The sequence below is a fragment of the Cygnus olor genome, chromosome 23, assembly GCF_009769625.2.
Source record: "Cygnus olor isolate bCygOlo1 chromosome 23, bCygOlo1.pri.v2, whole genome shotgun sequence".
In the NCBI taxonomy this organism is placed as follows: Eukaryota; Metazoa; Chordata; class Aves; order Anseriformes; family Anatidae; genus Cygnus; species Cygnus olor.
The window spans coordinates 553,860-581,717 of record NC_049191.1 but is presented as its reverse complement, the minus strand read 5'-3'; the positions used below and the strand labels follow the sequence as shown (position 1 = coordinate 581,717).

Genomic DNA, 27,858 nt, shown 5'->3' with positions numbered 1-27,858 from the left:
GATCACACTCAAGCTTTTCTTTATTATTATTATTTTTTAAATTCTGATTACGTTATTATTATTGTTATTTTTGAATCAAAAATGCCCATTTTGAAATTGCATAGAACATACCTTGCTGATTAGGTAGCAAGGATGAGGTTCTGGTAATGAATAAGGCTGTTTGTATTAGTGGGATGTAACTTACATGGATGTGAAACGCAGGTGTTTATATTGGAGTTATTCTAGGACATGATTCATCTGTGTTACTGTAGAGCAATGTTAATTGTGCCGTCTGCTGTTAATGATCAGAAGGGCCTGCTTTTCTTCATTCACTATAGGATGAATCTAGACAATTAGCCAAGGTCTCATTTTTACTGCTATTAGATTTAATAATAAAAGTTATATAAATCTAATTTAATTTAAAGTGGTGTGTGAAATGTAACTACCTTTGGTTATATGATCCTGTACAGGATTGTAGTGCTAATGTATGTAGGCACTGGAACAGCAGAGTGTCTCAAATAACTGGGAAAAATACTGTTACTGTTAGGACAGTTTATAGTACTTTGTGAAGCAAGATAAAATGCTCTTTTGCTGAATAAATGACTGTAGCTGTATGGCTCTGTCAGGAATACAATCACTCTTTCTCTCTCCCAGCCATGGTTTTACTGGTAGAAGCTGGGAGTGTAGGTATAGCTTTAGAGCATTTGAGAGCCCACACTTTTTTCTACATTCATAACAGTCCAACATAACTAATAAACATAAAAATTGTTTAATTCTAAAGAATATAGGTGTGCTGTAGGATGGAAGGATCTGGGTCCAACTTTGTGGACTTTCACTCAATCCTCTTGTGTAAGCATATTACTGCGTGTCAGTATGGAGAGAAGCTGAATGTGTTCCTCTGTGAAGCACCAGGCCTTGTTTTCTTCCCGTACGGCTTAAGTTTGTGAAGGCGAATACTTCAAGACCTTGATTCACACAGTACTTAGGAAAATTCTTCACTTCTAACTCATTTCAAAATGAATGTACTTGATGACAGTGCTAAGGTGTCACTCAGGTTATAAGTTTAATAATATAGACATAAACATTTCTCAGCTACAAGAAAATCAGTAACACATGAGGATTTAATAAAAAATATATATATATATATATATATAAAAACAAGAACAAACAACCCTCTACTAAAAGCCTGGTTCTCATGCACATGAATCCTCTGGTATTTCCCACACAACATAATTTGCCAGGAAAGAGTTTCTCTGTAAAGTGAGCATGCAAGTGTGTGCATGCACCCACACACAAGTGAGAATTGTTTTCTAGCAACCACCAAAATAAAAATACTAAAATAATACTGAAATAAAAATAGAGATATGAGACTGAATTTTAGGGTGGAGACATTCAAATGAATCCAAAGGAGTTAAATTCCTTTTAAATTCAATGAGATATAGTTGCCTAATTCATTTAGGCTTTCTCATTACAGTTTCCACCTGGGACTTTTCTTCTGTTCCTACTGGTATCTCTCCATGCTTATAGACACTGATAGTAACCTGCCCTGTTTCAGAGCCATATTTGTTCTTGACATAGATGCTGTATTTTCCTGTGTCTTCATTGCAGACTTTCTCTATGGTAATTGTGACAACTGTCCCCTTCACATCCATTTTGTAACGATCTTTAAAGACGATAACCTTCTCATTTTTGAACCAAGTGATTTCTGGGTAAGGATCTCCAGATACACAGCAAGTTAAACACAGGGTCTATTGTAAAACAGAGAGATTACGAACACGTAATTGAGCAAAGAAATTCAGTTGATGTGAGATTAAGAAAAATAAAAATCAAGATCAGGACAAATCCACAAGGGTTGCTCATTGACTGTATTGTTCATGATGTGTTATATTATGTGTTCATCAAATAGCACACACTTTTATCTCAGGTCTTTTTTTTTTTATAAACTGAGAGTGATGACTCCTGAAAGATAACTATTATTTAAAAAATGATTATTTTTAAAGTTGTTACTTTGCAATTGCATTTAATTGGCTGTCTAGTTTGTGGCTATAGGAAATGGTGGTCCTTAATTAAATTTTATTGCTGTTCTGTGCAGCTTCTATGGAACTAGAAAATTCTTACAATAGTGACTTGGAGTCACTTTCACAACCTTGGTAATAAAGTGTCAGAAATGACATGAGGCATTTTAAGCACTTAGCAAATTCTTCCAGGTTTTGAGATTCCAGGACTATCCATTTCCTTTTCCTGATATCTTCCAGTATAATCAGGATTAACCTGACTAAGTTCACAGGGCCTGACTAATATTTGTGCTGCTGTCTTTTTACAACTTTCTTACACCATGAAGTGGCACTTAAATAGACACATGGTGAATTTGCAATTACTTTACAGACTTGCTATTTATTTTGCCTGTGTAGTAGTAAAGGGGAATGTGACCCAGAAATGTAAGCATCAAGTTTATATGATGGGAAAAATCAGGTTCAGCGCTTAGCCCCTAGTCTAATTGTATTTTATGGGAAGACAACAGAAAGGATCTGACTGGGAAACAGACCTAGAAAGCATCTGTTACACCCGTAACCTGATAGAAGATTCTGTGCCAGGGAAAGCACGTGTAAGCGCAGAAGCACATGCACATTTGAAAGCACATCAGCAATAAATGGGACTGACACAAGTGTCACAGAGGGTACCACTTCGCTCCTTCGGCAGTAGTTCTGAAAAGCTCCTGGAACCGTACAGGAGGGAGACACCAGTAGTGCCCTCCCAGCAGTCATTCTCGTGTCTGTGCAAGGCCCAGTTACACGAACAGTTACTCAATATTACCTTGTCCTCCATGATGGTGGCAACATCTGGCAGACCTTGAACAACTCTGGCACGACCTGGGAATAAGCAAATACGACCTTTTAGTTTTACTTATCAGTGTACCACTTGGCTGTGTTTGGCAGAAGGAAGGAAATTCATTTACTTACACTTTTCTGCTACTGCTGCTTCTCTGAAAGTGAAGAGAGAGAGAGAAAATTATAGTGGTTTTATTTATTAGGTATTGTATTCTCAGTATAGAATATGACACCTGAAATAGATTAGTTTGGCTGTGAAAATAGGCAGAAACTTACTTTAGCCTTCTGTGCTCAGCCAGGGCATCTTCAAAGGCTGCAAGGAATGAAATGTTTTTAAGGAAAGTTGCTGTTTATTTCTTTTGACTTAGTAGGTTTAATGTAATGCATCGGGTTTGGAAATACAGGTGTTTGTATGCAAAGCTACTTATAATTAACTATCACTTATACATTATATATGCCTTAAGGAAATAAGAATATACTTATAAAGTACTGAAATAAGTGGAGCCTAATATTCTCTTTCCTCAGAAGGAAAAGAATCCTTTGAACTGTTTGGAAAAGACTTTGTAAACATGAAGCAATGTTCTCTTTTCCAGGGTGCTGCTTGTAAGCTCTGGCAGCCTCGGGGGAACCCGGCATGTCCCGGGAGCAGCTGTCCTCCCACTCATCCTTCCCCCAGCAGCACCTTATGCTCTGGCAGCAAGGTGCCCTAAAGACTTCGGTCCCTTCTGCTGCTCCCTTCTCCTCTCCTCAGGTTTCCTTTGACTTTTATGGGCAGTTCATTGTCTTTCTGAACCCAGTTTCGTAGCATGTTGTCATGGAACCAAACCTCCAGCTCAAACACAAGAGAGAGGAATTGCTGCCAATGGTTTGAAGGAATCTTGGAAAGCAGCTCAGGTGGATCTGATTCCCGTGGCAGTGCTGTTGACTCAGCTTACCTTGCCCAGACAAGTCCGTTGACAGCTTGTGAGTGTCATTCCCATCAAATAACTCCAGGACGTATTTTCCCTTATCTGCATCTGTGGGGTTCAGGATGTGAAGCCAGATCTGATTCATTGTGCTCCCAGCTTTCAGTCTGTCACGACTTTCCACTTGCTTCTCCCTAAGCAAACAAATTATATAATTTCAATGCTATTTAGCAGAGCTGCATAAATTAGAGTGCTAACTTTCTGTTAGTCCTAAACCATTTAGAACAAGAAGGTGGGAGTCAGGACCTCACTGCTCATTTCATGGAGAGTTATGGACTCACTCATTTGAAAATCTCACTGGGCATCTATCTCTGTGTTTAGGCAGTTTGCCAAAGCTCTGCAAACTCTACAAAAGACCTCCTGATTCTTATGTATGAGATTAAATAGGATGTAGGCATCATACGCATTTAGCCTTGTTTAAAAATTGGCCTCCTTGTATATGTCTATAGGAGGTGTGTAATAAAAAGGCATTTCTCTATTTTACCAAGATGTTACGGGGCTAAATTAGCTCATGTTTGGAAAGAACCTTGTAATGTTTGGGAATATTTGTTACTCAGAGTGGGGTAATATGGTTTACGGAAGTATAAGATAGTAGACATAAAGAACTTGGGAAAAAATGACAGCTTCCTTTCCTGTTCATAACCAAGGTGGCTGTAACTGAGCAGTACCTTAAATTATTATTCTAGTAAAGGTGACCACTTGTAAATATTTCTGCAGTGCTAAGATAAAAATAGCATGACTTGTTTATTTTGGAATTCCCAGACATGATTCAGGATTCAGAGAGGATTGTGGTTTTCAGTCTTTACCCTGATAAATCTCCCATTGCCTTAAAAAATAAGGATTCAGGCCTAAGAAGCTTAATTTTTATGATAGACAAGCAACATTTTTATGATGTATAAGCAACAGTACCCCCAGAAGCCTTGAAAATGTCTTTTGGGGACTTACTTGTGATACCAGGTTGTTTTCATATAGTCTGTGTAGTACTTCACGTCCGTGTAGATTTTGATGCCTTCTTCAGTAGGCTGAATTTTCAGAGGTGAAGCAGAAAGAGCTGATAGTATAATTGAAAGACTGAAATTGAGGCGAATGTCCAAGAATATCTGTGTAATTTTACATGCTATGCAAACAAAATCCCAAGCAATTTCTCTCTGGAGAATGTGACTAGCTGAACGTGGCATTGAATTCTGCCCCTTGGAGTCTTGGGTCTTTTAGCCAACAGAGTAGAAAAATGTCAACACCTCTTCTGGAGACCCAAAATACACATCGCATGGATAAAAACAGTGCAACTTGCCCAAATTCACATAGCAAGTGCTGTGACAAGGAGCAGGCTGCTGGCACGTAAAGGTCACAGGAATAATTTGTAAGTGCAGAGGGTTTTATGTCCCTGGGCACACATACTGACCATCCCCACTGACAGTTTAAAGGTGCTTTTGATGCCAAAGAAATATGAAATAGGCCATGTTGTACTTGAGGGGGTAAATATTGACCTCGTGAGCTGTTTGCTCTGATTGTGGCACCCCATCTTTTCCCCCTTCTGTAATTACTGTATCAGCTGAGGAGAAAGGGACATACCGCTGATCCTGCACAGCTCCTTGAGAAGGTCTTCAAAGGCTGCAAAGACAACGATATTTAACTAACTATACAGTACTTAGCAAATCACATCTGATCTACTAACTTAATTTCATTATGTTTAGAATATATCAGTTATTCATTGTCTTTTTCTGTTGCAAAGCTTACCGGGTATGGGGGTTTTGTCACCAATACATTTATTTTTAGATGCTGAGCATTTTTTACTGTATTTAGATGCTTCTATCTTCCTTAGCACTCAATGTGTGCAGTTAAAAACACAGTAGCAAGTTATGAAATTTGTTTTTAAATCCAAAATGAATCCAGGTAGGTGTGTGAATGTGTAATATTGCCATATACAAGGTTCTCTTACATCCTTTTGTGAGATCAAGTTGGGTGTAGTCTTCTCCTCGGTCATCTGAAACAAGTGCTTTGTATTGGCCCTCATCTGCTTTGGTTATCTGGCAAATACATATGTACATATATAATAATAAAACAGGACAAAACAACAACAAAAAAGGACAATAGAATTTCCACATATCATTGAAATAAGGCAGGATTTGGAAAAGGCAGAGAGCTGAGATTTTTGTCTTCCCTGGACTGAGGTTGGACTGATCAGAAAGGATGGCAAAAGAAGAAAGCGGGATTCAAGTTAGCCATGCAGAGATCGCACTAAAACTCTGCACCACCAAGCTCCCTTTCCTCAGCTCTACTCCCCTGAGGCAGAGTTAAGACTACAGTGGGCATTAGCTCAGCGTGTCTGGCCTTCTCTGCAGGTTACGCCTTAAATTTAATTCAGTCATTTCAGTAATGAGCACAGTAACTTTTTTTTTTGACTAAAGTTTGTCTCCAGAATGGGCAACCAATCTTGCTCAGAACACCTGCAGAGCCCACACTTCCTTTTTAGCCACTCTCAGAACTCGTTAAACTTTTAACAGCCACTCACTGCTAAAAACATCTGATTTCTAATTCAGCTGGCTATAGCATTAATTCTTCTTTCATTTAGTGGGCACTACCCAAAACACAAATTGAATGTTAAGTGCAAGATAACCCTATGTTTGCGTGTTGACATGACTTCCAATGCCTCTGCTTTTATGTTTTTCACCTTTTTAACACGAAGAGTTCCTATCCCAGTCTGTGGATCAAACACGCCACCTGTTCGTGTTTTCTTATTGAAGAACCACTGGAAGCTGGTGTCCTTTCTCAGGTTTGTTGCCTGTTTAAAGTCAAGGTTTAGAAGTCAGGTTCCCAAGCGTATTTTATTTCTGAATGCCAACATGCCCTAATGCAAAACATCACTTGCATTACAGGATTGGTGTAGAATTCTGGAAACTTCCTTCTTTATTGAAAATTCTGTCCAAGATATACTATCTCTTACCCTTCATTGGTCTGCAAATAACCATTTAAAGGAGTATTGTTTGTTCCCATCCCTTAAATTTCACATCTAAAATTTAATGCTAAAGGAATTCAGGCTGTGCAGTTGCATCTCATAGATGTATGTACCTTGCAGGTAAGGAGTACTTCACAGCTCTCGGTAACCTTCCATCTCAAATTCTCTATAAAATATGGGCCTATAAAAGAAAATAAGCGTTTTTTGCTGTACAGTGCCACAGCTCCTAATAAGCTACAGAAATGCCCCCATCTAGTGGTGAATCCCAGCAGTGCTGCTCGTTGGGAGTGTATCATGGTTTTTAGTTTTGCATGCATCAGGCACCACAGTTTACAGCACACAATTTTTGCTGCTCTTGTAATGTCCTAAGGCAACAGATCTTATGTTTGTTGAGGAATCATACCTTAAAATGATGTTAGTGTTGATGCCTAAGCAGTCCTTTACTTAATGACTACTTTGCATGAAGTCAGTGTGGGAGATGAGAGATTTTCTGAGTGAAGTGCAACAGAATAGACAAGCTGTATACTTTCTAATTTTCTTTCTGAATATTCCTGTAGGGGCAAACTGAGGGGCAAGTTGCTTTATACACAGCTTAAACTTCTACTGGTCATCTCTGAAGACAGACGGCTGCACCCATAGCCCTCTCTGGTACGGCAGTTGGTGGTGGTGGATACTTGTATCCCAGTTAGAAGGGGATGATCGTCTTTCCAACTGTAATATTTTTTTCCTCTGAAACTGTTTCATAAACTTTCTTATCCATGAGTGTAAGATGGGGGATAAAAAGTGAAAGTGGGACGCATGGATCTTTTTAAACATGTCTAGAGAGCCTTGTTTTCTACAAGGAAAATGAATGGATATTAATTACAACATATATATTCAGACTGGACAATTTACAGAAATAAGAAATGCTCTATGTTACAGTACTGACTCAGAGAACTTATACTGAGTATTGTGGCTAGCATGGCTAAAACTAATTTTAAGAAAATATTTTGTTTTTCAAGAATTGGGGCAGAGTATCTGAAAATAAGGAATTTTACACCCGTGTATTAATCAACTTAAATAATACACTTAAAGAAGATAAAGAAAAGTGTTTAGAGCACTCAGTAATATGGCTTTGCTCAGGTTTTGCCATCCTGTTGGCACAGCTCTGGTAAGTCATTAACCTTCAGCTTATCTTACCCTGCTTTTTCTTCCATTCTCTCCGTTTTGCATCAGCCTCCTCTGCAACTTTAGCAAAACCTGTAAGAACAGTAATTGTCAAAGTCAACAAAAGAGCCTGTTTCTTACTATAACACTAGAGATTTCTGGTTGCAAAGGGTGTTATCATAGAGCTGTGATACATGTTTATAAGGTATCTCTAGTGCATCAGTTACCTCTGGCCTCACTGAGAACCTTGAACAGATCAGCACCATCTTTTTTTTTGATTGTACTGGTTGCCGAGTATGTGATATTTATTGTCATGAACACAGAAGGGTCTTTGGAGACCTGACCATTATGCATTTAGGAAATGAAATAGGACTTTTGACCATACAAAAACATAGGCTAGAAACCCTGAAATTAAAATGTTTTAAAAGTAGGAAACACAAAGGAAGGCAGAGAGCATAAAATTTACCTCACTTTTAGACAACTGTATGTAACTTGAGGTTTTTCTACTTCTTTCATCATCAGTAAAGAAAAATGTGCACTTAGAGCACAAGTCAAGCTCATTTTGTATTCTGAACTTAACATGTGCTGGATCACCCCACAAGAGTCTATTTCTCTCTGCTGGTTGTACAGGGAGTCAAGCGGATGTGACGTTTGTACAGACACTTTCTGTTCACAGAATGTGGAAGCTTTGTAAGGTTGCTTGAAATCATCGAACTGTTTGCAAGAACTGAAAATGGAGATAGACAGTATGTGGGGAAGTATTTGAATGCTAATCTTGTTGCTTCCTATTTTTAATTTATTAAAGAGCCTCCTTGTACTAGCATGTACAAGGACCCCGCATGTTTCATGTTTATCTTTCTTTGTTGCTTGGACTTGCCTTCAGGACAATCGACACTAGTTTCTTTATTGCATTCAGTTTGATGCAACTGACCAGCTGTTAAATACACTGAATTTTCAACCTGATCCTGTCCTGAAATAAATAGGTACGTATCATAATACTTGCCATACAGTTTGCTGCCAAGATACAGACAGTTTGACATAGCAAGATAATAATGTAAAACATTTGGAAACAATAACTAAACTAGATTCACTACATGTTTTACTTTAGCAGATCATTTTTATCATCAGGGACCCTATTTGTAAGACCAAAAGCTTCAATTTATGTTAAAGAGAAATACAGTTTATTTCTTACACAGTTCATGGACTTTCAATGTATGCTAAAATTTGTTCTCCACATTCCCAGTGTGCCAGTATAGCTGTCAGAAATACTTGAGGTCATTAAGTGCCTTGAAAAATTTCCACTCGGCATGGCAGTCTATATTTAATACTGAATTTCCACTTACGTTCATCCAAAAGAACTAGGGTGAATTGATTTTTAGCTTTTCCATCTTGCAGCTGGGCTGTGTACATCCCTTTATCATCATCACAGAAATTCTGGATTATCAGTTCTACCAGACCTTTTCCTTTGACAAAGTTTATTTTATGTGTCTGTGTAAAACAAAGCAAATATGATAAATTAAATAGCTTTTCCACAGAGGAACAGTTCCAAGGCTAGATCCTGGCTCAACATCTTTCACAAGACACTCAGATATCAGACAGTCCCCTTATGTATGTACCCTCATGTATTTCCCTCATCCTACAGGTGTAATGAGGCCAACGCACTCTGGTATTCTGCATTCTGTGATTCATCTATTCTTTGTTTGTGCATTTAGGCATAGCAGAATTGCATGCAGCAGAACTTTTCTCTGGGAGAAAGTTTCTGTTAAAACCACACAACACAATGCATTCTTTCTTGCTGTGTATTACAGACTTTTCAACTTGCCAGGATCTCTATGATTTTTAGTATAATGAAAGTAATCACATATATGGGCAATTATAAGTAATATTGTCACCCTCTGACACCGTGCAAGCACTACTGAATCTTTTACACACACACCCTGAAACCTGCCAGGCACTTACATGTAAATACCATCGTTAGGCCTCACCTCATTGTTTGCTCTAGGCAAATATTATTGTTACAAAGACCTTGGCAAACACTTTGTAATCATGCATTACTATGTCAGTTCTCCAGTGTAGAAAAGGCAGTTCTTATAATAGACAAAAGTCTTCAGTAAATTCACTACACATTGCTTTAAGAAAACAGCCCTCCCCCCAAAACCAGGAACCACTGCAATAAAGGCTCTGAAATTCTTTGGAGTACTCCTATCCCTTTGTTGTATCTGTGGTGGTTTTTTGTTTTGTTTTGCTTTTTTGTTATCTTGGCATTGCTACGCTGCGTTTTAACTGACAGGCACATGATTTATGTTGTTCTTCATTCTCAACTGTTGTCCACTCTGCTCCTGTCATTCCAAATGCTTTTTAAATGTTAAAATATTAACTTGATATGGGAAGACAAGGAAGAGGCTAGAATTCTTTTTTTAAAATGTATCAGAAGGTAGGAGTGTATTGTAACATGTGATGCAGTGTTATTTCCAGTTATTTCCAGAGAAATAAATCACTTTCATCTGCTCTTAGAATTCATTATCCGTATGCAGTTCAAAGAGAGAGGGTGGATACCTTGCAGCTTTGCTTGTTAAAGTAGAAGAGAAAATATCCTGCCTCATTGTCAGAGATGGTATATTTCTTTACCATCCTCTTAAATGAGTTCAGATTGTTCACTAAGAGAAAGCTCTTGGTCCTGCACAGGTGCATCTAGTATCAGATGAATGGGACATGGATGGGCTTTGTTGGAAAATCCATGTGTAAAAGGGAAGTCTGCTGCAGCACGGTTGACAGAGGCAGCTTCTCACAGTGGGAGGAATGCTGGCTAAGGAGAAGGTGTTCTCTGCGTCTTACCACTGAGGTTTCTGCTGGCCATAGCACTGAGGAGGACTGCCCTGACTTTAACTGAGCGTCAGTCCTGTGGCTGTGCGTGGTACTAAGGCCGGACAGCTTGAGAATCAGACAGTTGGCTTTCTGCTTATGCACAGTGGGAAATCAAGGCACAGACCCTCCCAAAAACACACATCAAAATGTCTGATGGTAATTTAGAAAGTGTGGGACGTGCCCAGTTGGTCTATTTCCCTGTTCAGCAAGGGGAAAGTAAGTCAGAATTAAAAATACCCAAACGTACTGGAGTACTTTTAAGCTCCTTCTCATTGAAGATTAAATGCAGTTCTGCGTTTGGTGACAGCTTTTCAACCTCCAGCCACAGCCGCACTTCTCCTTTCTCCAGGACATCAATGTTCCACCCAGATATCAGCTTTATCACTGGAAAACAAAGAGAACCGCCAAGGGGAATTCATATATAAACCACAGAACTTGGCTCAGCCAGGATTATGCCAGAGTTCCCCTTTCAGAATCTATATATATGGTAGTGGCCTCAGCCTGGTTCAACTTACACGGGTTCCTGATTTCATGGCTACGTTTCAGTAACTTGTCCAGGTCTGAAATGCAAAGAATAAGAAATCATTGAGATTAGTACAACGAGGCCAAATCAAAATCATTATATCAATTGGACTTAATTTGTCAATGAGCTTTGTTTACGTCAAGAAGAAGATAATAAGTACAAGACATTCCATAGCAGGGAGGGCCTGAAGTGGTGGTGAAGACAATTCTTAGTTATGTCCAAACAGAATGTTGGTTCTATCAACTTGAGAAATATTTTAAAGTTTTAAATAACTGTGATAGTGTAGCTGTGTGTGAAATCTGAACTCTAATGGAAAAATGACCTTCCAGGACCATGGTATCTTTTTGTAGGGGACTGGAAAAGAAACTGCCCTTTGGCCTTCAGGGAATGAGAAACATCTTTCTAATGATACCCCTATCATTAAGTGACATCAGTCACTTACTATTCCTTTAGGAGAAGCTTTCCTCCAAACATCTAATACTAGAAAATTATGGCACATTAGATTTTGGTGCTTGTTAATAATTAGTTTTTACCTTCTTTCGTTAAAGTGCAGCTGGCAGAGATATCTTCATCTACATCTGTGACCTCCACTGAATATACTCCCAAGTCCTTTTCTGATGGGTCTGTCAGTATAAGCTTAGATCTTTGAAGTAATAATAGAAAAGAAATATATTTTTTAAAATTTATGCTTTTTGTAAGAGAATACAATACATTTGATACATCTGGAACATCACATATATGTGACACTGAGAAGCAAGGCAAAAGCATTAACAATATAAGGGATGTTGTTTCCCTTCTGTGACCTGACCATTTCCCTGCCTGCCCCATTCCATAGACAGCAGAGCTGGGAAGAGATTTGCAAAAGAGAGGGGGAGATTTGCAAAAGTTCAACAGTTTACTTGTATATTGGGAGGAGAGGGAAACATTTGCCCTCACATTTTTCTCTGTGTTTAAGGCATTCTTTATTCCACAGTCCACAATTCATTTTCTCAGTGTGCATAATGTACTCACTTATTGCCCTTCTCTTCAGTCCGAACTCTGTCAGCATCTGGTGGTCCTTCATAGTCCTTTGACCAGATAAATTCAGAAGAGTCATTCTTCTCAGGAGCTTCAAAAGCCATATAAATGAGACCCTCTTCATCAACCCCAAGTTCAATTTCATTTGTGCCTGTATGACAAAAGTAAGCAATCAAAGGAAAAAATATGACTGCAAAACATTCCTTACCTAAACAGGTAACATCTGGACATCTGGCTTAAAGGCTAGAGAGTATACAGCTAGAGTAAATTCATTTGGGCAGATTAATTTGCTAATCTTTATTTTGACTCAGGCTTTTTCTTGCTATGGAACATGTAGCTAATATTTAAAATCTCACCACTTTAGTTTCATACCAGGTTTGGTTTTAGCCACCACAGGATCCGAGGGGAGTGAAGGGGGCCCAATTCCAGCCTTGTTCAGTGCTCTTACTCGGAAAATAAAGCATTTCCCTGTCTCTAGATCTGAAACCTGTAGGAACCAGTGACAGGAATTAACATAAGGCTGAATGAGAAGTGACATTTGGATAGTAAGTGCACATACAGACCTTCATGTGAGTGGTGGCTACGGACTGCTTGTTTATTTGCTTCCATTCCTCTGACCCTTCCTCACACACATCCACGTAGTACCCTGTAACTGGACCTGCACCTGTGTACAGCGGGGCTTGCCAGTGTAGCATCAGAGATGAGTCTCTTACTTCTGTGAACTTCACATCATAAGGAGGGCCTGTCCGGAGAAGAGTGTGCTGTCAAGCAATAACATTAAAATTGCAAGTAGGTGCACATCATTTGAGTTTGAGATCAGAAAGCAGAGCTTTCTGTTAACAAGTGAAGAGTGGGCCCACTGGTGGTGCTTTCTATGCTATCCAACCATAGAGGTTCTAGAACTATAGGTTCTAGGAAAAAAAAAAAAAGCATACATCAGCTGGTTTGATGTTATGTGCTCTGGTGTAGTATACAAAGATGTTAAGGTATTTGATCCAGATTATTCATTCTCTGGAAACAATATTATTAAAAATACCTTGATGCTAGATGTGTGTAATGCAGAAATAATATGCTACATCTGAATCAGAAGGTCCCCAGAAGTGTTTGTGTGCATCTGTACACTGGGACCCAGCCTTGTACAAATTTAGTCTTCAGAAGTCCCTTGGAGTCACAGAAGAGTGAGAAGATAACTAGTGTACCTGGTAATACTTTTCTGCCTGTTCTTTTTGTGAGAGGTACCTGGTTCTGGCATTGTCCACTCCTCACACTTGAACGCGTCGCTGGGTTCAGACACTTCCCCAACACCAGCCATGTTCACTGCACAAGCCCGGAATTCATAGAGGTGACCTTCCTTGAGGTTGCCAACCTTTGGGTTCAGAAGCACAAAGAGATTATTGGCGTGGCCTTGCATGGTAGCAGCCTTATGAGGAAAGTTCTGGACTAGAGGAAGTAGAGGAAAAGCAGCTCATCTCGTGTTAGAGCTATGGTTCCCACTACACGTAAGGACGCACAGTATTATATCTGAAATTAATACCGTGTAAACTCGTTGGGGAATTGGCTGAATATTGACTTCATGCCAGTCGAGTTCAGACGTATCGTGCTGATCTAGGAAGTAGCCCAGAAGCTTTGTTCCTCCTCGGCGCTTCGGGGGCTTCCAGCCGACGGTCATGTCGCTCTTCCCGCAGCTCAGCAGAACAAACCCACGGGGCGCAGACGGCCGAGCTGCGCAGCAAAGGGAGGGGGGAAGGACAGTGGTGTTCAGTGTGGGCTTGGGCTCTGGGGACTAGGGAAGGAGTTGTACGTATTGGACAAACCAGGGTGAGGAAAGCCCTGTGTGTGCAGATCAGATGTGATGCTATTTATATTAAGGCCCTTTAATACCACTTTTACAGCGTAAAAGGGTTTAGAAGTGAGTGGATTCTTTTTCAGATGCCACAAGAAAAGTCATGGAAATGTTTCAGGGTGTTTCTTGCATGCTGCTTTATGTTTTGTCTGTTAGAAAAGATGGACACAGTGAGTTGGTATAAAGGTGAAGGCTGAGGGTCGGCTACTGTCTTAACATGGTGGGCAGGTCTTTGTAATTGCTCTGGAGAAATTCACATTGCTGATTTCAAGATACCAGCATAACAGTGCACTGAAAACGTTCACTTGTACCAGTACCAGATGAATACTGTAAGCATTAACACACTCCTTTGCCAAAATGCAAATTAACTTTGGCCACCCCTGACATGTATAATTAGTAACAGAACCAGCGGGGTGCAAGAAAATGTTCCCTCTTGCTTTTGTTTGCTTATCTGCTCACTGTTATTACCACTGTGTGTCATAATAGCTTTGTATGATAGATACCTCTTGGAGGGGTTTATTTTTTGTGTGTATGTGCATGTATATACTATTTACCAATAGCTGGCCTGACAACGATAGGATCCGTCTCTGGTGAGCTGTCGCTTAGTCCTGCCTCACTGACAGATTTCACACAAAAGACATACTCCTTTCCAGGCTGCAGCCCAGGAACTGTAAATCTAGGAGAGAAAATTACTATGTTTGTATCTGACTCTTCAGAGTACAGGTAAACAGTCCTCTGAACAGACAGCAGTATATTTTAATAAGGCAATGTTCCTTGCAAGACCATTATTTGCCGTTACAGATTAAAGAGCACTGTGCCACATAAAATGGCTACCAATAAATCAGACAGTAAGTATGGATTAGATACCAAGAGGTGTCATGCTGCTGTCTGGCACTGCCAGTAGAATAAATAGGACTTCTAATGGACTTTTTTGTTGACATGTGGCCCCCACAGTTAGAGAGGTTTTCTGAATCCTGTGTGTGAGTGACACCAACTTACTCTCTGGAAAGCAAGCAAAAAAATGGAATGTGGTTCTGCTGGTCATGACACAAGGTCTGTCTTCTGCAGACTTAGAGCCCGAAGATCCACACAGACCTTGCTGTCAGTCTGGCTTTGGATGTAAAAGTAGGACTGGGCATTTCAGCATGTGAGCAATACTTAATGCTAAAAGAGGACGTGGCGTTTGTGTGTGTGCATGCCTGTGTATGCAGAGAAGGAAGTTCTTTTTTTATCTGAAATATGACTCCGGCCATACACAGGAATCCAAGCTGGCACCCTGTCTTCTCTCAGTGCAGTATAATAGCTGAACTCACTCATTACATGTCACGGGCTTATTATTGACGGTTTGCCATCCTTCTGTCCCAGTTTCCCGACAATATATGTAGTAGCCAAGAGGCTCCAGACCATCCTTTAACTTATCCCACTGCAAAACAACAGATGTCTTGGTGTCTCTGAAAGCTAAAACCTGAGAAGGTGGAGGCAGAGTAGCTGCAAAAGAAAAAATGAAAACAGAAAAATAGTTGTATTCTTAAAAACTTATAAATTCAAAGGTTTTCATAAGTGAGTTGAGCTGTATTATTTATTCACCTTTTCCAGAGCTACACTTTCAAATTAGAGCAAAATACCCTAGACATTGTCCTGGTCTACAGCCTAAATGTTTATGTTTGGGTTTATGACTCCTTATACTCCTTTGCCTTACGGCCCATAGATTTCTGCATGTACAGCTATGTAACCTCTGAAGCCGAGGAGAAACAAGACTCATATTAACTCTCACGTGACTCCACTGTGAAATGGGACCTGCTTCACTCTTGACAAAAAAGGACAGCATTAATGAACACTAGGGCAGCTTTAATATGAGGATATATAAAATATAAGAGAAAGAGCTAGTCCTCTCTGTGTAACGGAAACATGTGCATGAGTCTTTGCATCTCTTACTGTTGTCATATCATTCCTGGGAAGAAAACAGAACAAATCAGCCCTTCAGGGACTGCTCCTTACTCTGAAGCCCCCGAGACAGGTTCCTTCAGCAAGCACAGCTGTATCGTTCCTTCTGACACAGGCCTGTGCAGCCTCTTTTTTTTTTTTTTTTTTTTTTTGAGTGCTGGAAGCATACTTGGATTAATCACAGGCTTCAACTGTGCCTTAATTAAATGTAATTCTCCCATATTGCTTGGTTAGATTTACACTGCACTGACCAACTGCAAAGTAATTAAACAAGGATTTAAGGCATTAAGAGATTTCCTGATATCAAAGCAACTGCTGTGTAATAATATAACATGAAGTTTAAAGGAAGCAGGGTGGGGGCAGGGGGAACCCACACATTAATTTCATAGTACATCACCTTTTCCATATCATTAGTGTAGTGCATATTAGTGAAATAATTACCCAGTTTTGCTCCAGCAGTTATGGGTTCACTGGGCAGGGATGGCTCACTGATTCCGTACTTGTTAACAGATCGCACGCGGAAGCGGTATGATTTTCCCTTAACAAGATCAAAGAGTGCAAATCTTGGGGAATTAACTGGCATATCCAGATTAACCATTTGCCAGGAGTTGCTGCCTACAATCGACTGTAAAGAAAAAGGTGATGATTTACAACTTGTGAAAGCTTAAAACCCTCCTGAGGAATAACAAAGTCAATCTTCATAGCAAAATAATAAATCAACCAACCAACAACAACAAAAAAAAATATAGATGATACACTTCTTCTTGATAAACTTAAACTTTTCTTCCATGGCAACAGAGGGCCCCTTTGCAACAGCAATGGTACAGCAGGTGGGAAATGAGTACATATAGAAGGAAATTGGTAGGAGATACTAATTAGTTAGCAAAGGGGTTAGAGGGGAGCAGTAAAGTGAACTACTGTGCAGTTCTTCATGGCTCTTCCCCTCCTAGGGGCCCATAAGGCAGGAACAGTCTTCCTGTTAAAACTCCGCTACCATTGTATGGTGTAAAACTCACTAATTTATTCTTTGCTAATTATTGCTATGTATGTTGGTGTCAGAGTCAGGATCATGGCTCTAGTAAGCTGTGGAGCTGGAGAGAGGCCGAGAAAGTCATTGCTGACTTGGTTCTGCAGTTCCCTGTGCAGTGAGCAGTGCTGGCAAAACAGAAGCAGCTTCCCCTTAGAGCAGCCTTTCAGGGTGTCTCACTCCAGTAAGGGGCTGACCACATTTTCAAGGGAGTAGGGCGATTCAGCTCCTTTGCCTCCCTTCTTCTACTTTGTGCCAAGGTTTTCAGGAAAAACATGATTGTATTTTTTTTTATTTTTTTATTTTTTTTTAAGATGGGAGGAAACCTCTCCCTTAGAAGCAGTCACTTAAATTATTTTCACTGACTACTCTAAGCATTCACCAGCAGTTATTCACGGTCAATAAATATTGGCCTGTGCTATAGGCCATATGAGAAATAAACAGTTTTGTTCAGGAGTAGCAGCAGTTTCCCTTCTATGTGATATTATTTTCTTACCTTTTCCACGTAGTAATTCAGTGGCTCTCTGCCTCTTGGGTCTGGTTCATCCCAGGCCAAAGCCACATAATCTTCTCTGACCTCACTTGCGTGAACATTGGTGGGTGGCAAAGGAATTTTAATGTGTCCTATGGGAAGTCAGAATAGAATATGCTTTAGTTATAATGTAGCAGAAAAGTGTTCTTTTAAAACAGATTTTTTCCCACTGTAAAGTAAGATTTTTTTTTAGTATAGAGGAAGAGACTGCTCAGTCAGATAGTGACTGGATGAGGGGGAATGGTTTTAAACTAAAAGAGGGGAGATTTAGATTAGACATTAGAGAGGGTAGTTTCCATTCCTTGGGCAGCTTGCAGTTATATTTTACCATATCCTGGGTCATGTTAGTACTGATCTCGTTGTTCTATAACAATCATTTCTCTCTGAGACAATGGCTCAGTATAAATTTGAACGTACCTTCTAGGTCATCCTTGAAAATTTCTATCTTCCTGCCTTCGTCATATGGAATAACTGCAATGTTAACAGGACAGTGTTATCCAGTAAGAGATACAGAACTGTGTCAAAATGCTTGGAGCTTGTCAGAAGAGACAGAGATCAGAACTGCGTAATTTATTTATATAAATAGTTGTATACATTTCATCACACATATAATGAAATGTCCCGTGTGGTTGATCTTCTCTGTTTCAGAATAGCACTGAGGTGGGTTCTGCAAATGCACAGCACGGCAGTATGTTGCAATGACGTTTGTGAGAATGAGGAGAATCTGGACAAACTGCATTCGTTTATACCTGCAGCCTCACATTGTACTTACAGAGCACATTTTCCTGGTTTCAGTACATACCTGTCACTCTCTTGTCCTTGCTGGGGTCATACGTTGTAACTGGAGCACTGGTTTTTGAAGGATGACTGATGCCTGCTTTATTGACAGCCTTTACTTGGAACTGGTATGTCTGTCCTTCAGCGAGGCCCAGGACCGGGTATCGGCAGGTTTTCACAGGCTTGTCATTGCATGGGACCCAGTCCTCTGACCCGGCAACACACCTGGAAAGGAACACAGCTCGTGGAGTTCCTTTGGGTTTTGTCCACAACATAACGATGAGCTTTCTTGCTCTGAGATGGCCAACATACAGACCTTTCAATAAAATATCCAAGGATTGGGCTTCCTCCATTATCACTGGGTGCTACCCAAGAAAGAATCAAGCAATCTTTATTTATGTCATGGCATTTCACATTGAGTGGGGATCCGGGTGCACCAGCTGTTTCTGCTGTAGCATCTATAGAAACAGCGAGTTACAGTGGTTAAGGTTTTTTCTTCTCTGTACTAAAACTTGTACTCAGTAACTTGATTTTAAGTGTGCAAAGGCCTACATCTCAGTAATGCAAGTCATATTTTCTAGAACCTTAATCACAATTGAAAACAGGATTTGGACATCCTGTTAATTGTACCCATGCACATAATTGGGACATGTTTTCTTGAGAATGAGGCTGTGAATTCCTTTATGCCAAGATATTAGGAAAGGAGCTTTTTGTTCTAAGTAGGACAGCATCCTGATAATACCTCTAACAAACACGTAAGTGGTCTGCTCCTTATATCCATCCAGTGAGGGGACGCGGATAGTGTAAAATCCCTCGTCTTCTTTGTGAGCACATGACACTGTCAGAGAAGCTTCCCGGTCTTGGTACTTTAATTTCTGACATTCTGAGTTCTGCAGCAACTCACCTGTGAAGCATGAAAAGGGTTAAAGGATCTCCACCCGAACTGGTGGAGTGAGGATCACTGTATTTCCAAATGTAAAAACAAAACCAAAAATAACAACAAAACAGAGCAAGAAAAGGGGTCTGCGAGACAATTCTGCTACTATGATTGTTGTGCCTCTGAGATACAGTCCTGGACTCTGATCCTACTTTGTGGCTATCCCTCTGTGTTCTCTTTGTACACAAAACACAGCGCAAAAAGCGTGGACCTTATCCTGAAGAGCTTGTAATCAAAGCAATAAAGAGTAAATAAAATGCAGCTTTAAACAAATTAGTGAGTAAAAGGTGTTCTTCACACCAGGTAACTGGGTGCTCTGAGGTCTGCCAAATATTTTACCAGCTCTGCCGGAGAATGCATTACCATGTAGCCTGCAGGATCTTCTGCCTGAGTGGCCCTCAAAACCAACAAAGCGGGATGGCACATGCTGTGCATTTTGCATATATTTATCAAATCCGGAATTGCTCAGAAATACGAACTATAGCCAAATTCTCCTCAGATCACTAAAACTCAATAGGTCCTGTTATTTTTGTGGCTGATTATGGTACAAGCACTGCAATGGTAAGAGGCATCTTAATATGTTGCCTCTGCTTTCCAAAACTTAATAGCACACAAAGAATTACCAGTCTGGCTAAGATGGATGTCCTTATCTGGCAGCAGAACAACAAAGGATAGCCGGAAGGTGTTTTTTTTCTCTGTCTTTTCAGTGACTTAACAGCAAACACTTTGAGCTACCACTGTATAGAACTATGGCTCTTAAACTATTCTTACAAGCAGAAATAAGTCATTACCTCCAAACCATTGTAGTGCTGTCATCCTTTTACAAGTGAGGAAAGCATGCCAATTAAATAATAGCACCTACTGCTTGAGAAGAGCTGAGAGCAGCTCATGAATCCAGAATTCTAATTCTCTTCTGTAAACATTAGATCACAGCTGCGAAATTAAATGGTATATTCAGATGTGTATATGTATACAAGCTTATATGAGCTTAGCTATTGAATACAAACCATCTCTGAACCAGGCAATGTCTCGTTGGTGTTCAAGTAAATCAGAGGAGAAGTAACAGGAGAGGGTAAATGGCTCCTTCTCTCTTGAAAATAAGGGTTTCATTGAAAAGGCAAAATCTGCCTCTCTGGCAATAAGGGATCCTATGAAATTAAAACAAAATTCAGCATGAGCAAGACTTCACAGAGTCTTCTTCCTTGTAGTTTTTTTTATTATATTAAGAATGGTATCTGAGCCTTGCACTTTTCATATGCAGTCAAGCTAATAGGAAAAACTATAGCTCAGAAAAACCAGCTTGCTTCAGGATATAAAAGTCAAAGAAATAATAGTAACAGCCGTTTACTTACTTCTGTATATTTCTGAATCAAATCCCGACTCTTTCCCATAATATTCTGTAAGACAAGAAGGAAATACCCTTAGGAAATTTCATGCCAGTGTTTATCTTCCACTCAATAATATCAGCATATTTTAAAATAAAATTCTTGAGACACATTCTTCTGTGTGTATATGCATCTCCAAATGGTATTCAGATGTGATCAAAATACAGCATGCAAAGAGTAGGGATGATAATAACATAACCCATAACAGAGAATGCCAAGAATATATTACAGCACCACCAACAAATACACTGTCTATCTAAACCAAAAAAGACCCCTTCTGTCTGAAAAAAATAGTTGAGCTGGCTTTGCAGTTCATTCAGCCAGACACCTGTCTTAGCATGACCTGTGAGGTCTCCAAAGCAAACCTCTTCACCTCCTATTCATCTGTTACCATTTAAATTGCTCCCTGGACTCTCAGTTCCACTGTAGGCATTTAGTTGTCTGCAATTCTGTAGGTCTTTTTTTTTTTAAATGACAAAATTGTTATCTATATCTGTTTATATAGAGGGAGGAAGTATGAGCAGCTAAACTAAGATCCTATGAGACTTCATTGCATATTTCTTAAAGCTTGATATAAATTCCATTTTTAAGTAGTGGTGGTTTACTTTTTTCACCACGTCTGAATTTGGCTTGTGCCAGACTCCAGAGAGTCTATGCCAGTTACTGTATTTGCTCCTGGTGATTACTGATTTGAGAGAGGGGTATGGTATTCCATGCAATATTGCACCAAGAGATCCCCATGAAAGTCACAGCAAATGTTAACCAATTTCTTTCTTAACTTTAGAAGTGCAAGAGACTCCTTCTAATCCTGTTATGTATTGTAGGCATTGTGTACGTTTGGCTGTTTTACATCAGTCCAGAAAAAATAAGTATCTAAATTCAGTACAATTTCAGTGCAGTAGAAAGACAGCTGCGTCCATACTGAATCTGAAAGATTTTGCCTGAGACCAAAAGTGACTGAGAAAGGGAAGCTGTTTTAACAGCCATTACATATTGGTTGGCGGTTGCTAAAAATTAGTTTATTCAGCTATGCTTTTCCCTCACTAATAAATTAGAGGAATTTTCCTATCTTATTGACAGAATTCTCACTTCTTTCTCTGTTTTTCCAGAGTGCTTTTTTTTTTTTTTTGATATAATGTATAGCATTGAAACTATTTTGAAGAGTCTCAAGGATTTGAAAATTTAAAACTAAGGAAACATTTTCTACTTACTCCTGACGAGCACTGTAGCAAATGAGTAAGCCTCGCCGTACTGATTCTTAATTTCAACACTATATTCAGCAGAATCTTCCATGGAGCATCTGAAAAAATATTTCCCCTTCATTTTAGGTTTCAGTCATTATTCATACTTTACAGGACAAAAGGTAGAAGCAGATATTTGCTTTTCATCAAGAAAGTGTTTTTCCTTTTGATTGCAGCTATTTCTTATACTTTGTCTTTTGTATGTTTGTTTGTTTTGTTTGTTTGTTTTTTAATACACACGAGCAGAAGATTTCACATTAGGAGCAAGCAAAAGACCTGCAGAACGCTAAGCTCCAGTGAAGATATGCAGGAATATTTATCACCTGTATAGCTCACGGGGTTGTTGAGCTAATGTTATTTTGATTACCTTGATCAAGTAATTGATCAATGTAGCAATTCACATTGGTATGTTTGCTTGTAAGTGCTCCTAATGTGCAGGGCACTACAATGTTTTGGCCATGCCTAAAAAAAGGAGTAAAAATTAATAAGGCTGTAAGATTTATTTTTTTTTAAAAAATTAAACCTTCTGAACCATTGATATCACTCACTAACAGCAGCGGCTTAGCTCAAATACAACACACTAAAGTCAAGCAGGGTCAGATGCCAGAAGAATTATCCTTTTTGTTTAGCATACACAAACTGGATGTTTCAGGAGAGCAGGTCTTACTCAACAGAAAAAAACCACCTCACAGACAAGAGTATATACATTACCTGCTGATGTGCAGGGTCAACATCCCAAACTTGTTTTTTATCTTGTATTTTCCTGCCGGGGCTAGGCGAAGATTGATAGGGATTCCATTTTTATACCTAGTTGAACACAAAGGTGACACAAAGGTGCTGAGGAAGGGATGAAGAGACTGGCTGGTAAAATTAACACCTTATTTTAAAATTAGCGACATCAAACACAATAGAGGTACAGAGGAGTAGACGAGTGCTTAGGCAGCTGCTCGCAGCTCTCTCTTTCAGTGCTTGCATCCATGCCAGGCCCGAGCAGCCCCGCAGGGAACCTCGCACCCGTCGGCGCTGGCATCTGGCTTCCTCCTCGGTTTGTGCTCCCTGCTTTGCACGTCGGGTGAGGGACCTGGAGCAGGTATCTCTTGCTTCCTTTGGTTTGCTGGGGAGCTGTGGGAGGTTCTTATTCTCTTTGCTCTTTGAGAAATTCAGAGGGGTAATTCTGGAAGGACACAGGGGCTCTGACAGTACGGAGCTGGCTGCCTGCGAAGTCAGTAGTAATCCAAATGTTTGCATGCTTCAAAGCGTCCGTGGCAGGAATGGTCAATCACTTTAACAAACTGACCAAGGAACACTCTAGAAATTGTTTTCTGAGGTAATCTTTCATTTATTTCTGTCCTTCTGTTATTAATGGCAATCGCTGCAGTCAGGCCCAGTACATAACGCTTCCTCTCCTGCGTGCTGATAAATAACCAGGGCTGAGTAAGTAAAAGAGTTGGTTTGGTTTTCACAAATTGTAGGACTGATGGTATCAAAGCCAAAACTTGTGTGGTATCCAAGGTAGCCAAGACTTGCTGGTGTGTGTGTGCAGAGTGAATTAGTGCTGGCAGGAGATTCTGGTTTCCGAGCACCAAGGGAAGCACAGAGATCAATGTGAGCATCAGTCCCATCCCAAAGGAGCCCAGTAGGACTGCCACCTGTCTTCAGGGCCCACTAAATACCTCACGTCTGTACCAGTCCTAACAGTTGAACTGAAGAAGGGACCTAAACTGAAAGTGTTTTCTGTGATTCTTAAGCTCTCCCTTCCTCCCTTCTATCAGGACCCAGATGTTACTCCTCTGGCTGCCCCCTGAAATGCACACACTTTGTCAGCCACACGGGCAGGACGAGTTGTTGGTATCGGCAGACATACCAGGTAACCTGTGGTGGTGGTGAAGCCAGGATTGTGCATGCCAGCGTCACTTCCATCCTCTCCCAGACAGCGTGTACCCGGAGGGGGATCCAGAACATAGGTGGGCGCCCAGAACGCAGCTCGATGTAGTCCTTCTCCATCTGTGCCTTGTCTACAGCCTGTGACAAAGATAGACTAAATAAAGGCAATGGAAAGGGATTATTTTCCAGTTATACAAACTCTTTTACACAAGGGACATGTACAATAACACTTCACGGGCAGGAGTATAAGGCCTTGTCCTTATTGCTGATGGTATTGAGGTTGTCCCAACACCTGTTTAGCATCTTCTCCAGAATGCTACTTCGTGTTGGCAATTACAACCCCATTGGCTTTTCTGCTACCAATAGAGACATCTGATCTGACCTTCCTCCGAAGGGCCTTCCGGTCAGCTCTCACACGCAGCAGTCTGCAGTTCCTAATAACCTCCTTTTCCAGCTTTTCCATCTCATTTCCAAACCGAACCCTCTTTTGCCCCCTCTGCTCAAGCTCTAGGATGGCAGCTTCTCTTCTTAGCTTGTAATCTCTGCAATAGAGTATATTAAAAGCCAACAAATTTTAGGATAATGCTTTATATTTTGTTTTGGTCTTTTTGTGTTGTTTTATAGTACATAGTTTTGTTTAAATCTAAACAAGTATTAAGGACAGAAACATCATTTTCTACTTAGAATGGGGTATGACGACAGGCAATCGTGTGTCATAGAAGCCAACAGTACTACCATGAGAGATAACACTCTAATGACTCAAGAAGGGAATCCACTATTTGACCACTTTTAATCCCGTATGGGGAATTGGCAGAAGAATTAAAGAGAAGAGGGGTGTTGCTCACTATGTAGGTTGTTCATCCCTCACAGAAGGATGGACAGCAGGATCACTGCCAAGATTTTCTGGAAAGAGGGGTGAGTTCCATCTGTTACCATTATATATTAATCTGACTCTGTATCTTCAATTTATTCCTATGAAATATAGTTTCTCTTAAGCCCTGGCTTGTGAGGGCTCATCATCACAGGTACCAAGGCAATGTAATTTAGTTTCCTGCATTTTTGTAGAGGACTGGTGTTTTTAGAGGAAGAACCTCTTGATTGAACCTGGTCTTTTTGAGTCCAATTAAATGAGTTGGAACCTGTGACCCCTATAGAAAGGCGATACAACGCTTGTATTTGAGTTATAATGATTTCTGACTTACTGTGGTATCTCGGAGGTCAGTGCAAGGGCAGCTGCTATGGATAACTCTGAAAGGCTGAAAGTCTCTTCTTCCTCACTTCCAGAGGCAGACACATAAAAAGAACCCAGACAAATGTCCATAATTTCATAAATTCAAAATTCAACAAATCTGTGAGTGTTCGGTACTGAGTGTAATGCTTTAGAAAGTCCTGTCTGGACAGGATTTGCTCAAACTATCTGTGTGGCTTACCTGGTTTTGAACCTTTTCTTTCTAGTTGTGGAGGTCATTTTCAAGCTCTGTTCCCTTTCCGCCTTTTGCTCCTCCTCTCTGTGGTGGAAAAAGGTTCGGGTTCCCATGCTGGGAAGCCAGAAGTGAACTTTCTTGCTGGAATAGAGTTAAACATAAAGTGGCTTTCAAAGCTTAACAGTATTGCTTACAGTTACCATTAAGTCCTTGCTTTGCTCCAATGTTCAAGGGCCATGAAAGAAAGTTCATATAATACTACCTTCTGGTATTCAAACTGTGAAAGAAGTTTGTTTTGTGATGCTTCAGTGAAAAATGGAATCAGATAATCAAATTAATAAGTCTTTAAAGGCAGCTGAAGTTGTAACAGAACAGTAGGTAGGCAACATTTTGTGGGTTGATTTGTTTTCCGAAGGCTGATGCTCTAAAGCTGCTGGATCTTCCAGGGTGTTCCATTAGATCAGACCCCCAATATAGCATGCAGGCAAATGAGGAGCATCGTGAGAAGGGAGGTCAGAGGGACGTAGAAGATCAGGGATAAAATAAGATATGGAACATTGGATAGTGAAGTACAGAGGAAAAGTTTAGAAAATAAGCAGATTTTCAGTCTGGAAACTATTACAGGGGTATCTGATGCCAGATAGCCTGTGACCTGACATCCAGATTGCAGTTGTACCATGTTCTGACCTTGCCTGGATGTGCCAGGGGTTGGATAAGGCAGCACTGCTGCATCACAGGCTGCTGTGTGGGAATTGCTTGGTGTCTGTGACAACTGGAAAATCCAAGTCGGTTTTCTGGAACTGATCTTTTGCAGACATAGCAATTCTTCACCCCAAATATCCCATCTGCGTATCTTAAGCTGCTGGCAGTTCCAGTCAGTACTTCAATGGGGTAATGCTTTATCCAGTCCTCTGAGTGCCTCCTGCTTCTTCTTAGGTCTTGGAAAAAGTTGATAAATTGTGAAGGAAGCTAGCTAGCATTCTTCAAACACTAGCCGTAACGTTGCTCAGTAAACATCAGGACTCCCCCCAGAGGGAGTGGAGAAGCCTGCCCAGAGAGATCCCCCTCCTGCAGGTGAAACGTGGGGAGCAAACAGCAGCTCTTGGCTGCCTTCCACCTCCTGCATTAGCTGCTAAAGGACCGTGCTGTTGCTGCAGCCCCTCTTCTGGGAATAAAGCGTACTGCTTTTAGGCACTGGATAATGAATGGGCATCAATCAGAAGTGATTTTTAACAGGGTATTCCTCCGTATCTCCTTATGTCTTGCAAAAGGTTCAGAAACCGACAGCACAATCTGTAAACTGCACAGATTTTCAAGTTCTAGGAGCTTATGTTACTTTATGAAAGCACATTGGCTCTTTGGAAACGTGATCATTGCTGAATAATAGCCATTCAAACATACTTGTAAATCCTTCCTTTGCTCATGCTCTATTGTTGAAATTTTCTCTTGACAAATTTTTCACTGCATTTTAGTTTTATTGCTTTCTAACCCTAAAACAATTAAAAATACACCCCTGACAACTTTTACCAGGAGTATGATTTTCTGTTAATGTAAACTAATTGTGTAGAAACTGTCCACGGAAAAGCACAGTTTTATGGAAAAGCATAGTTATGGTAAATGCAAAATATTCCCAAATGCATATGAAAATACAGATTTCCTCAGTAGATGCTAACTTTGGATGAAAAAAAAGAAGCATTGGCAAATACAAAAAAGTGAAAATGGAAAATGGAATTTTTTTTATGGAAAAATATCTTTTTAGTTTCCTAGAATACTACTCTCTTCAGGACTATTGCAGCTGTAGAATGACTACTGTACATCAGATCTCTGTTTCTATGTTCATGAAGAGTTACTGTTCCAAAATCATGTTTAATATATATTACATTCTATTATTCCCTGGAAAATTTTCTGTCCTCTATAATCTGGTGTTTGTTCCAAAGATACAGAGTTCTGATCTACAGAAGCCTACACTTTTCAATCCAAATGTATGCATTTTTTTTCTGAACAGACCAATAAAACAGAATAGACTCTTGTGAGAAAACATAAAATTATTTTCATAAGAACAACACTGGAAAAACAGTAAAGACACTCTAACAAAGCACAAATCACAAAGCACAATCTGTCTCTGAGGTGCAATACAAACAAAGTGATCATACAAAATAGCTGATGCTGCTATAAAGATCTTTTAAAATCTTGCTATAAACAGTAGTTTATTTACAGATAAACAAACTCACCCTGTGAAGACTACAGCGAGAGTGCCTGTCCTCATGCAAGAGAAAGGACAAAGGAACGTTTCCTTTTCCCTGTTGACGACACTAAGAATGACTCTCCCCAAAAGAATGTTCCCCATGTTTGAGTGCCCATCCTCGAGCCTTAAATATAGCATCCTACCATGCCATCAGAGTGACAATGGGGAGACCCATGCGGGGGTTACACTGCTTGAGCTGTGTACTGCAGCGATAACTAATCACAAACTCTTTTTTGTTTGGTCAAATAATTGCCATTGCCAAATGATATAAGGAAAGACAGGTGCCTCCAAAATTCAGGCATCAGAGCATTGTATTATCCTCTGCTTCCTTAGGATAGAC

The 27,858-nt window shown here is 40.0% G+C and overlaps 1 protein-coding gene across 2 annotated transcripts; it reads right to left on the bottom strand.

The window, feature by feature from the left end:
* Positions 1 to 1,021: 1,021 nt before the first annotated feature.
* Positions 1,022 to 27,858, bottom strand: MYOM3 (myomesin 3). Of its 2 annotated transcripts, XM_040535141.1 has the most exons (37): positions 27,505 to 27,857; positions 25,280 to 25,414; positions 25,052 to 25,126; positions 24,232 to 24,391; positions 23,830 to 23,987; positions 22,677 to 22,772; positions 21,936 to 22,024; positions 20,692 to 20,736; positions 20,347 to 20,487; positions 19,145 to 19,306; positions 18,719 to 18,860; positions 18,428 to 18,627; positions 18,043 to 18,096; positions 17,590 to 17,717; positions 16,508 to 16,691; positions 15,436 to 15,610; positions 14,677 to 14,798; positions 13,814 to 14,001; positions 13,519 to 13,645; positions 12,843 to 13,021; positions 12,652 to 12,766; positions 12,274 to 12,430; positions 11,796 to 11,905; positions 11,255 to 11,299; positions 10,987 to 11,123; positions 9,218 to 9,362; positions 7,908 to 7,967; positions 6,842 to 6,909; positions 6,444 to 6,554; positions 5,712 to 5,799; positions 5,345 to 5,383; positions 4,718 to 4,823; positions 3,743 to 3,906; positions 3,084 to 3,120; positions 2,940 to 2,962; positions 2,794 to 2,849; positions 1,022 to 1,727 (listed from the first exon to the last, which is right to left on the bottom strand). In XM_040535141.1, exons 1-37 carry the CDS (start codon positions 27,654 to 27,656, stop codon positions 1,431 to 1,433), a joined length of 4,470 nt encoding a protein of 1,489 aa, XP_040391075.1. In that variant the 5' UTR covers positions 27,657 to 27,857; the 3' UTR covers positions 1,022 to 1,430. The 2 variants fall into 2 exon arrangements, with proteins under 2 accessions (XP_040391075.1, XP_040391076.1); XM_040535142.1 differs by lacking the exon at positions 18,043 to 18,096 and having other exon boundaries at positions 27,505 to 27,858.